The sequence below is a fragment of the Trachemys scripta genome, chromosome 18, assembly GCF_013100865.1.
Source record: "Trachemys scripta elegans isolate TJP31775 chromosome 18, CAS_Tse_1.0, whole genome shotgun sequence".
NCBI lineage: Eukaryota > Metazoa > Chordata > Testudines > Emydidae > Trachemys > Trachemys scripta.
The window spans coordinates 8,544,925-8,560,108 of record NC_048315.1 but is presented as its reverse complement, the minus strand read 5'-3'; the positions used below and the strand labels follow the sequence as shown (position 1 = coordinate 8,560,108).

The 15,184-nt window shown below is 42.1% G+C and overlaps 1 protein-coding gene across 14 annotated transcripts in view; it reads left to right on the top strand.

The window, feature by feature from the left end:
* The window catches only part of MSI2 (musashi RNA binding protein 2), a 388,856-nt gene that overhangs the window by 286,976 nt on the left and 86,696 nt on the right, over nucleotides 1-15,184 (top strand). For all 14 annotated transcript variants that reach the window (XM_034752631.1, XM_034752630.1, XM_034752638.1 and 11 more), the window contains one exon: nucleotides 7,926-8,008. In XM_034752631.1, coding sequence (XP_034608522.1) covers nucleotides 7,926-8,008 — 83 coding nt within the window. The remainder of the gene's footprint in view (nucleotides 1-7,925; nucleotides 8,009-15,184) is intronic.

Sequence of the window (15,184 nt, the reverse complement as noted above, 5' to 3'; positions counted from 1 at the left end):
GACAGTAGCCTTTAAGGCATGTCTGCACAGGGATAAAAACCCCACAACTGGCCTGGCTCAGCTGACGTGACCTCACGGGGCTCAGGCTCTGGGGCTGAAAAATTGCTGTGTAGATATTTGGGCTCGGACTGGAGCCAAGGCTCTGGGACCTTGCAAGAATGGAGCTCCAGCCCAACCCCAATGTCTACACAGCAAATTTTAGCCCCTCAGACCAAGCCCCATGAGCCCAAGTCAGCTGACCCGGGCCAGCCAGGGGTCTTTTATCCCTTTGCAGATACACCCTTACAGGCCCAACTGCTCTGTATTGTGCAAACACTTAGTAAGAGACAGTGCCTGCCCCAAAGAGCTTACAGTTTAAATAGACAAGGTAGACAAAGGGTGGGAAAATACAAGTTTTACAGAAGGGGAACTGAGGCGGAGAGATAAAAGTGAGTTGCCCGAGATCATAGTGAGTCTACGGTAGAGGTGGGAATTGAATCCAGCTATCCTAACTCCTAGTCCAGTGCCTTAACCACAGGACCATCTGTCTTTTATGAATCATTTCTGGGTGAAGATTTTATTTAGCTTATTCTCAGCAGTAGTGCATAACCTCAGTTGCTCTCTTGCACTAGAGCACAACCTCGTTATTTTGTTGGTTGCATGGACTTGTAAGATCAAGACCTATATGTCCCTGTAAGGTAGGAAAGTACCTTTAGCACACTATGCTGCTTTCACATAATTTCACAAGCTCTCTGTGTGTGTGCGTGCATGCGTGTACATGTATGTAGATCTAACTACACGTAACTAAATATACGTATACACAGAGATAAACTCTTGACCATACCAAAACTTTCTACTAATAGGCAAGAGAAAATAGCTATGTCTCATAACAATGGGTGTCGTCTCGGCTTTATTTCACCAAAGCTGACACAAACCCTTTCCAGTGATGACAGAGGTGTGAAATATAGCTGACTTCTAGTGTGAAAAACCCAAACACAGCACACAGGAGCATGATTTTCTGAGCAATTGACACTTAGCACTTATTTATACTTCTGCTGATTTTAAATTGTTTTAATCTTGTATGGCTTCAGTCATTTACTCCGAATGGTGTTTCTCTTATTTGTGGGGTACTGTAATAGAATGTCACTACAGAGTAACTCTCTTTTTAGCTACATAGAACTGTGGGTGGAAGAGGTTCTATGAAATGTACTTGGGATAAACGAGGTTCTGGATCAGTGACGGATTTTCAGTGCAAAAGATGCTCGTTGCTGGGGCATGGTCAAAGCTCTCAGACATCCAGGCCAGGGCTCTGCAGAGGTGTCAGAAACGTTTGCAGTGAAAATTGGAGCTGCTTGAAATTTTGAGTGTGTTTTGGATTGTGTTAATGGATCTGTTTCGTCAAAATTTGCGCTCTGGTGTGAATTTTGCACTTGAACCCGGTTCCCAGTGAAAGGAACTCTTTTGCAATTTGCAGTTTGAAATGCTTGCCTGTTTTCTGTGTGAAAAGAACACTTTCATCAAATAAATTGCCTGAAGCCAAATGGTAATAATTTTTTTGTGGTAAACTTTGAGAGCTATATCACCCATCTCTTATAGATCTTGTGAGAAGGCTTGAGGTTTACAAGGTTCTGCTGTTAGCATTGTAACCTGTTTGGGCCAGAGGTGATCATTTAATATATGTTTGTACTGCACTTAGCACAATAGGACCTTGATGTGGTGGCCTCTGGGTGCTACTGCAAAATAAAAGTAAATAATAATATTTAGAGTGCTGTTACTTTAAACATCTGGCAGTCCCATAGCTCCATTCCCTGATATGCCAGCTATCCACTTGGATTCAGAGGAAGTTGCCTTGAAACCTCTGGGCTATCTTGTACCCTTAGTCTCTGTACTCCAAGCGTCATTAAGAGTAGTACAAGAGGACTGAGAACACAATTAGTCTTAATGCGGAGGGGGATGGTATTTTCAAGCTTAAAATAAAAACTCCTCTAGCCCATTTTTCTGTATTTGCTCATGAAAAGAAAATCTTCCCAATTTAATAAGTTGAATTTTCAGCCATAAACATATGGCCTGATTTTTCAGTGATGCTAAGCATCTGCAGCGCTCATTAAAGGTGGCTGCAAGATGCTCGGCCTCTCTGAAAATCAGAACCTCCTGGAAATCAAGAGTAGATAAACCATAATGTGTTGTACAAGCTAAGTGGTTTTATTGGCACTTCATAATAGTCATCAACCGTCATGAGGACTTGCTGAGACTTACAAGTAAGTTACCATCTTAGACTGCAAGGGTTCTCGATTTAAAGAAAAAGAGCTACAAAAATTATTTATCCACTAGAAGGCACATTAACAATCACCTTCAAAAGCATTGGTATCTTAGCTTATTTTCAGAAAAGGTAGACTGAATGGGAGCCACAACTCGGCTATGAACATTGTTTTGAGAGACTGAGAGGAAGAGCAAGATTATTCTCTAGATAGGTAGTATAGTATCATAGACTTGTAAGGCTGGAGTGGTAATCTAGTCCATCCCCTGCACTAAGGCAGGGTGAGCTATACTAGACCATCTTTGACAGGTGTTTGTTTAACCTCCAGTGATGGGCATTCCACAGCATCTCTTGGTAATATGTTCCGGTACTTAACTATCCTTAGAACCCTCCATCCTCCCCTCCACCCCCAATTTTTCTGACCCCGCAGTGAGCTGGAGCTCAGTGAACGTGACATAAATATCCATTCATGTGAATGCTTAGCCTTTCCAAACCAGTGTACAGAATGAATCTAGAGGTATTTGCTTTTGTCTGTGATAGTGTTTACTACATCAATCCCCCTGAAGAAGTTCTGGGCCCAATTTCAGTGTCTATCAACAGCCATTGACCAATATGTGAATGGGATTAAATGATTTTTTTGAGCAGACGATAAAGGAAGGTTTTTTTCACCTGAAGGTCACGAATCCTGTCGCTGCTTCCTTCAGTGATCTCACTTGGCTCAGATGCTCTCATCTGGGGGTATTTGTTTCCTCCTTTATATATTTCCCCTATTCTTTGTCTTTTCTTTTACAGAAAGGATTATTCAAATGAATATTCAGTTTTATTCATTTGAATCAAGGGGGGGGAAAAACCCAACTGTTTGACTCTGTTAAATGCTTATCTCTTAAATAGAGCTTGTTCGCTTCCAATAATAGCTTCATTCAGGAAGATGCAGTATAATTTCATTTTAAAATGTGTGCTCCTTGACAACCGGAATCCTATTTATGTCACCATTTTAAACAGCCTTCTTTGTTTTGTGTTAATCTCTTTCGTACACTTTCCATGGAATGTTTTTTGTTGTTATTGACTCTTGGTACCTCTCATAAGAAATAATCAACTGTTTGAGCCAGAAAGCTTTAGAAGAGTTTGGGTAATTTAAAAATGAGTGTGTATTCATTATACTGACTAATGGGGCATGCATACTGGGGCATGCATACAGTCATATTTTTCTTATGCAGTTGTTAAAAAAACCAGCTACCAACTTTTAAAATTTTATTTTAAATATACCGCAGATTATTTTATGAGGTTTTGATTCCGGAGCAAATGCTCTGTTTGGAGTTTCTGCATTTAAAATATGATGTGATCTCTTGGTGAATGTCCTGTGGATTTTAAGTGGCTGTACATGTGTGAATTATAATCTACTGGATACTTTCCAATTAATTAAAAATGTCAGTGATCATAAAGCGAAGACGTTATTATGGGCACAGTGCCATTGATCCTCTTGCACTTTGCAAGCTAGAGGCTTGATCCTGCAGACTCTGTAAAACGTACAGCACTTGTTGAAATGTCACCACCTCTGGGGTGGAGATTAGCTGCAGGGGAATTTGTGGCCATGTCTGATGTTTAGTATATGGGTGAGGTGGAGGGGGAAACAAGCCTTCTGCTTTGACAAGTGCTATGTCCATATGTAGGGTGACCAGATATCCCGATTTTATAGGGACAGTCCTGATATTTGGGGCTTTGTCTTATATAGGCGCCTATTACCCCGTCCCGATTTTTCATACTTGCTATCTGGTCGCCCTATCCATAAAGAGCAGATGGCACCTTGGAGGGCCATGTCAGATCAGATTTTTAAGGGCGGTTCTAGAGTTCCATGCTTGAACTTAGCCTCCAGAGAGGGACCAACTAAGTGGCTAAGCAGGATGCGACTGTGTGGTTCCAAGGGCAGTAGATATTACAAACCCAGTGCTTGAGTCCATCCCTCCCTTCTTGTTTTGTTCTGATATGGCTCTCCAATATGGGTTCGTTCCCTATAGGAATGCAGCAAACTAAAAGGTGGTTACTCACTGCAGGGAAATAAAAATATTTTTTTTCATTTTCCTCAAGGGCTGCTACAAATAGAAACTAAAAGAAGCGTGTGCAGTCGTCGAGTGTTGAATTCTTCTAATAGAGAAAGAGAGATTGTTTAGCACAGGTGGCCACTTGAAACCTATGGCGGGCTGTAGCATGATTTGAAACCTATATACTTCAGTGATATGGGTTTTTTCCTTTTAAGGTTTAAAATTTCAGGTTAATGCCCATATTACAGGAACTTGGATAACATATTACACTGGGAATTTCAGCTTTGATGCAACTTCCTAATGATTATTTTTAATCGAGGGCCATGGTTTGGGGTTCATATAACCTTTGTTTCTACCACAGTGATTTGTTTTGAAGCCCGAAGTCACAAGAGTAAATTCACCCTGTGCAAAGGACAGGCATTAGGCCTATGTACTACTGAAACCCTGAAAGTTGGACTTAGATGGTGGTGGCCCTTCAGGACAATAGTGAATGTCACCCATAATGAGCTGATGGTCCCATCTCAGCTTTATAATTCAGAACCCTCCTGTCTCCCTGTCCTGCCATTTAGCCACTAGCGCGCAGTCATTCTGCGTCGTTCTTGTTTTCCTTTGTGAATCATCACTTTAACTAATTCATTGCAGGTGATAATGCATCCAGTAGGTAAAATGATTACACAGTTAAGGAATAACATTTACTGATAATTAATTGTTTCATTGCTTCTTGGCTTTTCCACAAGAGGAAGAAATAAATGTTTTTAGACATAATCAAGTTTGTTTTCTCTCATCAAGCCAGATAGACAGGCATGTTTGAAATGGTGTAGCTCTTTTAAAAACCTGCAAATGAGTGTTGACACCATTGGATTGTTCTGTTGTTTCTATTATAAAACCTGTAAATCCAGAAAGCTATATGTCTATCATCTTTAATCAGACAAATCATTTCTTCATAAACCTGCATTTCTGCCTTATGAATATGGGTGGGAAGGAGTAACCTGTTTCCTAGTCTGAAGATGTAATGATTTTGGTGGGTTTTCTGGTGGAGTTATGCATATTAACTCTAATCTCCTGAAAATTCCCCTTCTCTTCTTGTTACTTGCTGTGAGACCTGAAAAAAATCGAAACTGAAATCCTCCACTGCAATATTCACTAATGAGTTACTAATGATGAAGATGTTTCTGGAACTCAAACAATTAATGACTTGCAGAACTGGACTGGACATTTCATTCTGCTGGGCAAAACTGGTTCCCTGTGGTGTGCTGCTCTAATAACACCAATAATTACTTAACACAGTGTGGGTCCCTAGATTCCTGGGATGTCATGTTTAGTCCGTTAACCACAAAAATTTTAGTTGCAACTGCAGTCCTGCGTAAGGAAGAATTAAGCAGAGCAATTTAGAAGACAAATAAAGGGACCTGTTTGAATAAGATGATTCAAGATGCTACATGCTTGCAGTACTGAGTAAAATAGCTTTCTGAACAAAGATGCAAAGAGAAATCTTTGGATGTTAATGTAACATAATAGTCAGATGTTGTGACTTCTAGGATATTTTGAAACCATTTTGAGTTGTAATTTACCTAAGGAGAGGTGTCAGGGGGAAGCATTCAACAGTATTAAAATTACTCTGTGTTCCTAAACCAATCAACCGGTAGGTGCTTAAACATTGCTAGTTCACTCTAATCACTGAGAGATCCATTGAGGATAGCAGCATTCTGTGAATTTATGAATAAGCAAACACGCATGCACAACTTCAAGGGCACTGTATTGCAAAATGTAGTTTGTTCACTTACTCTGACAAGCACAGTTTAGTTTTAATTATTTGCTGCTATGAAGTTTTCTAGCAAATGTACTGTGTGTGTTAAAGCAATGGAGGGTGTGGTAATAGAAGACTTCACTCGAGCAACTTAGCAGTTGCAGAATCTTTGCTGAGAATTAAAGTGAGGAGGGCCAGGTTTTGGGAATGAAGAAAAAGGTTAGTGGATACAAAGTGAGAATTGGCAAGGTTTGGACTGTATTCCCTCATAACCAGAATCTCTGGGTTTGTAACATGCAACGGGCTGGATTCTCAGTTAGTGTTAGTATGGCTCCTGGAAGTTAGCGGAGCACCATCAATTCATGCCAGCTGTGTATTTTCCCCCAGTGTCTGTGTCTGTCTGTGAACAAGATATTTACTTTCTCATGTCCAGCTGGTTTACTAGTCCAAAACTATTTATGTAAAATAAAGTAGACAGTTGTGAGCTTATTTATCTCCCGTCCCTTCACCGTCATTTTGGTTTGTTTTAAAACACGAGTTGCAATGGGCTTATGAGTGCAGCATTCATTTCTGTTCATATACTATTGTGTGCTGAAGATCTATCCTTCCAATATCGAAGCCCAAAAGACTTTTCTTGGTACTAATTTGGAGTTTGGGTTTGTTCTATTGTTTTATTGGGAGCCTTCATGTTGTCTTAATAGATTTTGATATTTATCCATTGAGTGCTTGAAAGAAACACGGTGGTGCTTTGTGGGTTTGGTTTTTCATTTTTTTTTTTTTTTTAAAGAAAAGATGGGTGAAAATCAATATGCATAGCTGTAGTTGGCTGCCAAACTTCTTTAGTGTGGAGTGTCTCAGATAGCATGGACCCAACAGAGTAAATACAGTGTATCGCTGGCGGGCAGACAGCATGCATCAAACAACCTTAAACTGGCCCAAATCCATAGCTCCTTTGAAGCGGCAGTAGAGAAAAGATGAGTGATCAGATCAGAGGTCTTAAACTTTAATCGTTTCTTAAAGGCCTCCGGATGTCCTGATGAGGTATTTGAGGAAGTAATTCAGGAAGAAAGGGACAAATAACCACCTCCAAATCTTGGCTGACCCTTAGGGTTCACTCTGTCAATGTGCTGAAAGGACAAGCCAGGACCCGCTTTGATCCAAGAAGCACTTATTATAGTGACGGCTTCCCTGTGAGAGCAAAGCCAGTGTCTTTTGACCCTTATAAATAACAGATGAGTAAATTTTTTGTTTGCTCAGAGGCAAACATAAACAGAAAGTGCTGATGCATGTTTGTGAAATCATTAATTTTTTTATTCTTGCTGCTAGTGGTGTTGGGTAAACGAGGAATCATTTTCTCTCCCTTTTTGAATGTTTGTTCTTTGTCGCTTAATGAATCAACTCTAACGGAGAAGTCTCTTGGAATTTAAGAAGAACTGAAACTAATAGGGTTCCATATAAATTTAACAGGGTTCTGTATGGATTACTCTGAACACCTATAAAATGTAATAGAGAATTATTTCTGTTCTCTAGGTTTTTGATCCATCCAGTAGCAAGGAAATAACTGTCTATAACATTCTATAGGATAGATCAAAAAAATCTATAGGAAGGACAGAACCCTATTAAATATATGATATTTTGTCTCATTCCTGTAATATATAGGAGTTTTCCATAAGGGCACAATAGAAAGTGTGTGTGTGTAGTTGTGTGTGTGGTATTAATTATTTGTATTTCTGTAGCTTCTAGGAGCCATAGTCCTAGACAGGACATCATTGTGCATGTGTGTGTGAAAGGTGACAAAAATCCAAACTGCCCATAAAATGCCATATTTAAATGAAGCCTCTGTTGTTTAAATATAATTAATATTTTCCTTATACTTTCCTTCTTTCTCTCTTTTAATAAATAGGATTTGGCTTCGTAACTTTTGAAAATGAAGACGTGGTGGAAAAAGTCTGTGAGATTCATTTTCATGAAATCAATAATAAAATGGTAAGTTTTTCCAATATGCATGTCAGCAGTAGAGAAATCTCACCATTTATCACAAAAACATGCTATGCCCGTGTGGTCCTTTGGGAAAATGTTCTCCATAAAATTAATTGTTTTTAGACATCCTGTGTCAGATGTTTGTCTTTATAGTGGGGTGAGCACCGGGTTATGAATTTCGCTTATTTAGCTCTTATTTTTCCCACTAACCTGAGGGCATATAGGGAGGTTTTCATTACTCAGGTACCTAGTAATTGTCATACTGGGTCAGATCAGTGACCTGTCTAGTGTAGTGTCCTATCTTGGCAATGGTCGACACCAGATACTTCAGAGGAAGGTGCACTTAGACAAAATGGGGTTATCATTAGGGTTGCACAGGTGTATCAGAGAACAAGAATTTGACTCCGCAACCACGGGGGTGAAGATGATTTGAATCGGGCCACTTGATTATTCTCAAATGTCATCATCTTCCAATAATCCAAGTTCTTGTCTCTCTTCTCCTGATTATCCCACTTCCCTCAATCTCCCCTATATAACATTTTGCTATTGGGAAGAGGAGCAGAACCCCATTTATGGCCACTGGATGGGCTTCTCAACACAGGAAAAATGACCAGAGTAGCTACTGCAGAATAAGCTAATTCAGATCAATTTCCCTGTGTAGACAAGCCCCAGTGCTGCTTAATACTGTAGCTGCCCACCAGAGGGAGCCAAAAAGAATCATGGTGCACTGCTGTCAGTCTGCTACCATGTAACATCATATCTCTTTGAAAGCACCTCCAGATCCACCTGTCCTAATTCAGGAGCAAGACAACTCCTGAAGTTCTTCTAAAGCCCAGTCTCCTCCTGGGTAGAGGGTTGCTCTGTCAGCAAAGCTATCTAGCCACATGGGGGGAAAAAAAAACATTTGTATTTCAATCAGTGCAATAACGTTAATATTTTCAGTTAAAATATTCTTTTCCCTTTGTCAAAACATCCCTTGCTTCTCAAACATGTATTCAGATATGCATTGTATAGTGGTCTGATATGTGTTCACAGACTTTAAATTCAATAATAGAGCTTTTAGTGTGGATAAGATCAAAGCAATCTCCTTAGCATATGCTAGAGGCCTGATTCAATATTTGACTTGCTAATTTTTCCCAGGGCACTGAAATAATATTCTTCATATTGTTCCTCACTGCAATGTGCATCTGAAATGAAAATAACATCTCCTTAGCATTCTATATGTTGAGATGTCAAGCTCAGACTTTAAAGGTGGGGGCTGCACAAAGAGGTGACGGCTCTTACTTTGGGTCTGTTAACTTTAGTGCACTTTGTGTCCATATTAGGCTGTCTTTCTTAGACTGGTTTATTCAGAATTTTTTCTTTTGGCCAATTACATTTTAGTGTTTCCCAGTAGCCACCAATGACCCTTAGAAATGCAGAGTGAAACAAATATGGGCTGAAATAATGCCCCCATCCAAATGCTTATTCTTTTGTATATTAGCTAAATGATGTTTGTCCTAATGAGCCATCCAATTAATTGTTTTTCTTTAATAAAAAAAAAGTTAAAACTAAATGTAAAAGTGTTGATTTAAAGGAGTGCAAGACTTGCCAGCTGGTAAAGGAAAAATAGTCTTTTCATATTCCCTTTCTGCGGGGCTTGCTTTATTTCCCAAAATCCCAAACTGAAAACTGCAACAAATCAGTCTTGCCATGTGACATCAGATCACTTGTGTAATAGACCGGGACTTGGAAATCCTTTCCATGCCAATGCACCTTCACCCCATGTCACAATGGCCTTCTATGCAGATGTTTTTATATAAGGCTAGGTCTACACTACCCGCCTGAATCGGCGGGTAGAAATCGACCTCTCGGGGATCGATTTATCGCGTCCCGTTGGGACGCGACAATCGATCCCCAAATCAGCACTCTTACTCCACCAGCGGAGGTGGGAGTAAGCGCCGCCGACAGAAAGCCGCAGAAGTCGATTTTGCCGCTGTCCTCACAGCGGGGTAAGTCGGCTGCGATACGTCGAATTCAGCTACGCTATTCACGTAGCTGAATTTGCGTATCTTAAATCGACTCCCCCCTGTAGTGTAGATGTACCCTAATAAAGACCCTAATCAGGATTGGGGGCCACTAGGTGCTGTAAAAAACACAGAGGTATAATAACTAGCTCTTATATAGCACTTTTCCTCAGTAGATCTCAAAGCACTTTACAAAGGAGGTTGGGGAAACTGAGAAACAAAGTGACAAACAAAGTGACTTGCCCAAGGTCTCACCATTGGACAGTGGCAAACCTGGAAATAGAACTCTGCTCTCTTGAGTCCCAATTCGGTACTCTATCCACTAGCCCACACTGCCTTTCTCTGCCTGCCAGGTGACAGTGGTAAAGATTCATAGAAAACAGTTAAAGTGAAGGGCGTGCTCTGCTATAGTGAGGGTATGGTGATTAACTCCTTGTAAGAGCACACCCACAGGAACTTTCAAACCCCTGGCAGAACGGTACCTCTCACCCCGTGACTACTTCGTTTCCTTAATAGCCTCTTATCTTTGTCAAATGATTTTCAAAAGTTTGAATAAATGACATCAGCCAGTTTTCCTTTATTTGCTGTTTTGGTGATCTGCTCGGAGAATCTTAATGGACGAGAGGCGCATAATTTTCCTTCACAAGAATTCATGCTGCTTTGTCCTTTTGTCACATTGAACTAGGTGTTTTGTTGTTCTATTTTGTAATTATCAGCCAGCAGTGGATGAAATATGAAATTTGGAATGATGCAGAAAATATCTGGGAGATTACTTCAGTTATTTCACACTATGTGGTTTTTCTTAGATTCAGATTCTTAGCTGATGTAAATCAGCATTGCTCCCTGGATTTCAATGCTGGCCCTCAGTGAGCTACTTAGTGTAGTACAGATATGAGATGAAAAAGAATCATGCGGTAGAGTCCAGTTTAACTTCAGCGATGTCACGTTGGCAGGACACAGTGAGTGAGTGGCCTGAGACACTTCATTTGATGCATTCTCAGTGGAACGTCGGTCTGTTGTAGAATTTCAAACAAATTGCATGGTTTTTTTTGCTGCATGTGTGCCTTATGTATTTATACATGATGGGGAGATTTTAAAAAGCACTCAACCTTGGCCTAATTCTGCTGTCATTGAAGCCAGTGGAGTTTCACTATTGACTCCATTGGAAACAGTTTTAGGGTATCACCGATTCTGCAGGGATAGAGTTAGGTCAATGCAGCGTGCTTCTGAAAATCCCACCCTTTAGAATCTAATGTGATGCATATTTTCCTGCAGACATTATTCTTGCTAATTGGATACATTGGCATCTGTGGAACATTCCTGTGTCTGTCACAGGTTCTAGCAGTCAAACACAGACACACACAGTGGTATGTAAGCCATGCTCTCATTGTTGGCTTGGCCAGTCTACAAGTGCAGGGCATTGGTTAGGAGGAAGGACGTGAACTTCTCAGTTCTGCAGTTACTCAGCAGTTTCTCATTCCCTGGGGGGTTTGTACAGTACATATCCCGCAGTGGGTGTGATGTTGCTGCACCCCTTCCTCCTGGCTTCAGGGGGGAGTAGGGAACAGTTTTCAGCTGGCACTCAGCTTCCCTACTAGAGCTGTCCTTCTGGCTTTGGTTGCGTGCAGTCCTGTCTTCATGGGGAAAGCTCAGTGGCTTTCCACACTCCTTACCGACATTCTTCTAGGGACTGCTTAGTTTGCATGTTCTCTTCCTGCTCCTTTCCCCACTATGGTAACACCAGAAATTGGCCTCTGTATTTAGCAGTGTCCATCTTATTGTCACAGCCAGGCAGCGGTCAGCCAAACCTAGGAGTCAGAGCCAGAGTCTGCAGTCATGAGACAGGAGTCAAGAGCTGGGTAGGTCAGGATACCAGGAGATCAGAGACAGGAGACAAACTGGAGATCAGAACCACGAGTCAGATGCCAGGAGTCACGCCGGGTCGGGATGCCGGGGAGCAGGAGCAGGGTGGAGCCCAGTTTGGCCACTTTCCTGTTCCTGCTCCTGACTTAAGTAGGGACAGTGGGCCAATCAGTCTCTCTGGGATTCTGTCAATCGGACCTCAGGGGCAGAGCCTCAAACTGGGGCTGGTCTTCATGGGTCCCAGTTAAGCAATTGTCAGCAGACTGCCAGGTGGAGGGCTGGAGTGTGGCTGCTCCCAGAAACCCCGCAGACCCAGATTCGAGACCTGTAGGTCATGACACTTACCTGCTTCTCCACTTCCATGTATTTCAGAAGCTAGCTGGCCAGCTCCTCCCCTCCTGACTTCTCAAGACATCTTCTGACCTCCCTTTTTGGTGTTGCTGGACTAGACACTCCTCCAGTGCTGCTGTTGCCATATTTACTGGGCCTGTAACCCTATGAGGCTGAGATACACCCAGACTAACACAAATGCCTCACCTTTGGCAAGAACAGGGCTGCCCAAGGAGAGAGGCACAAACTAGCCAGCTACCCCCTGGCGGTGCTGGGATGCACAGTTAAGAGTATGCAATGTCCCCTGAGCCTTTTCCCAGAAGGCAGTTCAAGGAAAAGGAGGACCATTCTTTAGGGGCAAGAGCCCCCAGCCTCTAGTTCACCAATAACACTTACATTTCAGCTAGCTTCCGGTTCTGCTGTGGAATTTTACCCAGCTATTCTCCACGGTCCCTGGGTGAGGAGGGGTGGGAGACCTGCTAAAGGAATCCCAGGTTTAGGGCCTGTTAAGGAGAGAGGGGGAGAAAGAAAAAGGTGGGGTGGATGAAGATGTCATTGGAGCTTCGCATTGAGCTGGGGATAAAAAGGTATAGGCTGTTGTTGTTTGGTGTCATGGATAATTAAAATGAATCCTTACAAACAAAACATGTCATACCTACTCCGTCCATGATACGAAAGCCATGATGCTCTGAGCATCTTTCTTTGGTCGCTCCTTTCACTGCACTAACTTAAAAGCTGCCCACGAGAGAGTAGATGATGCATGATGTAGGCACAGGACTGAGTCATTGCATTGCTGATGTGTCTGCGGATGAATTACCAGATCCAAAAAAGAGAGCGAGAACTGGTGTGTGGGTGGGAAGGGGAGCTGGCGCAGATGCCTAAAGATGACACACAGCTAGTTATGGAGCGCTGGGAGAGTACTTAACTTTATCAGCTAGAAATCCATCCTGGGCTGACTACTGGGCAACCCACTGGTAAGTGTGTGTTATAGGTCCCCCTGTGTGCCAATTTGCAGAGGATACAAGTTGCAGACCCCATCTACAAAGCCTTGGTGGTTAAGCTCGAGCCATAGCAGCTCATGCTTTGAGTTCCGGAGGTCCCCTGGTCTGTCAGCGAAGAGGGCAGCCATCACTACTGCACCTCCAGATTTAGCAACTGAAGTTCATAATGCTGAGATCTCTCTCTCTCTCTCTCTCTCTCCCATCTTCAACAAGTTGTCATTCTACATAGTGGGAAAATGAAGGTAACTTGGCTACTGTTGTTGGTGAGCCTATTTCTAGGTTCGCTTCTCACTTGTAAGCTAATTTTAGCTCACCCATTCTGCTTCTGTTGCCATTTATAAAGCTTAGAATGTCAAACGCAATAGTAAATGAGTAGTATGAAAGCGAAAAAGAAAATGCCAGAGAGGCATTTAATAAATGACGTGGGAGTAAGATTTAATAAATGGACGTGGGAGTAAGATTATCTCCAAACATTTAAAAACAAACCAATCCCAGGATATGCTTTTCCTAAAGAAGTAGGCTATTTTGCAAATAGAAACAGAGCATGTTGTCTGTGTGGGGTGTAAGGGGTGGGGATATGTGGTGGGGGTGATTCTCTCTCTTTAAAAAATAATTTTGCACAGTGGTGTGTAGAATGCAGTAGATATTGGTATTTATCATTTATGTTGTGGTAGCACTTATTTGACCACATCTGGGTTCCATTATGCCAAAGGCTGTACAGCCAGAGAATAAACAGTCCTTGACCCAAATAGTTTACAGTCTAAAAGTTAGAACAGGTGGATCAGGGTGGGAACAGGGGATTGCTGGCTAACAAAAATAATAGGATGCTTTAGCATAGATGAATACACACATTAGCTATTGAATTTCTCCAAAACTTCTGTGTATCCTTCATATGCCCATAAAGTAGAAGAGAATTTAGCACTTTGGAAAACTGGCCCTGGTTTGACAGCCCCTGCCGCTTCCCCCCAATAACATGCACAGCAAAGGTGGCAGCAAAGGTAAACTTGTCCACACTGCCACGTCTGCTTAAACCCTGTCCTTGGAGGAGGTACCTGCCTCTAGGGATTAGCCATTCGTTCAGCCAGAATGGGCGGTCTGGTTCTTGGGCTCTCTGCTGAGACTGGCTGAGCGGTTGCCACACATGGTGGATTTTTTTTCACTAGAGGCCTGATTTGAAGTCAGGGGAAGGACTCTGACTTCAATGGGCTTTGGATCAAGATTGAAATACTGAAATGTGGCTAATTCATCCATTCATTAATACATAGGAACCACCAACCGGCATCCTGGTGGTGGCGGTAACTTTCTGCTCTGAAGTGGAATAGATTAAAACTGCCAACCTAGAAGTTAGCTGTACAGTCCCTGAAATCCAACCATCAGATAGTGATCAAACCTGCAGACAAAGTGAACGCTATCTTAGTCCTTAATCATGATGACTACATCAACAAGGCTAATAGACAACTCTCTGGCACCACTGAGTCTATCAAGAATTAAAAGACACCCCACACACACCACAGTTCACACATGAATTTAAAGATACTGTGAAATCCTTCACAAACGACTCCACAACCCATCCCAGGGTTCTACATGCTTCCCAAGATACACAAACAAGGGAACCCAGGTAGACCCATCATATTGGGCCATGGCACTCTCACTGAAGGAAAATCAGGACTGCATAAAGGGTCAACTTGCTCCAAGACACTACTGACTTCCTCCAGAAACTAACAACCACCTCTAAAACACCATGCTTGCCACTCTGGATGTCACCTCCCTATGCGCCAACATCCCTCACCATGACAGCATCGCTCCCTGCCTCACATACTTACAAGATAACATACAGCGTTCAAAAATCCACCCCAAAAACATTGCCAAGATCATCCATTTCATCCTCACCCACAACCTCACATTTAGCAGCAAACATTTTGACCAAACCATGGGAACAGCCGTGGGTATTCAGATGACTTCTCAATATGCCAACCTCTTCG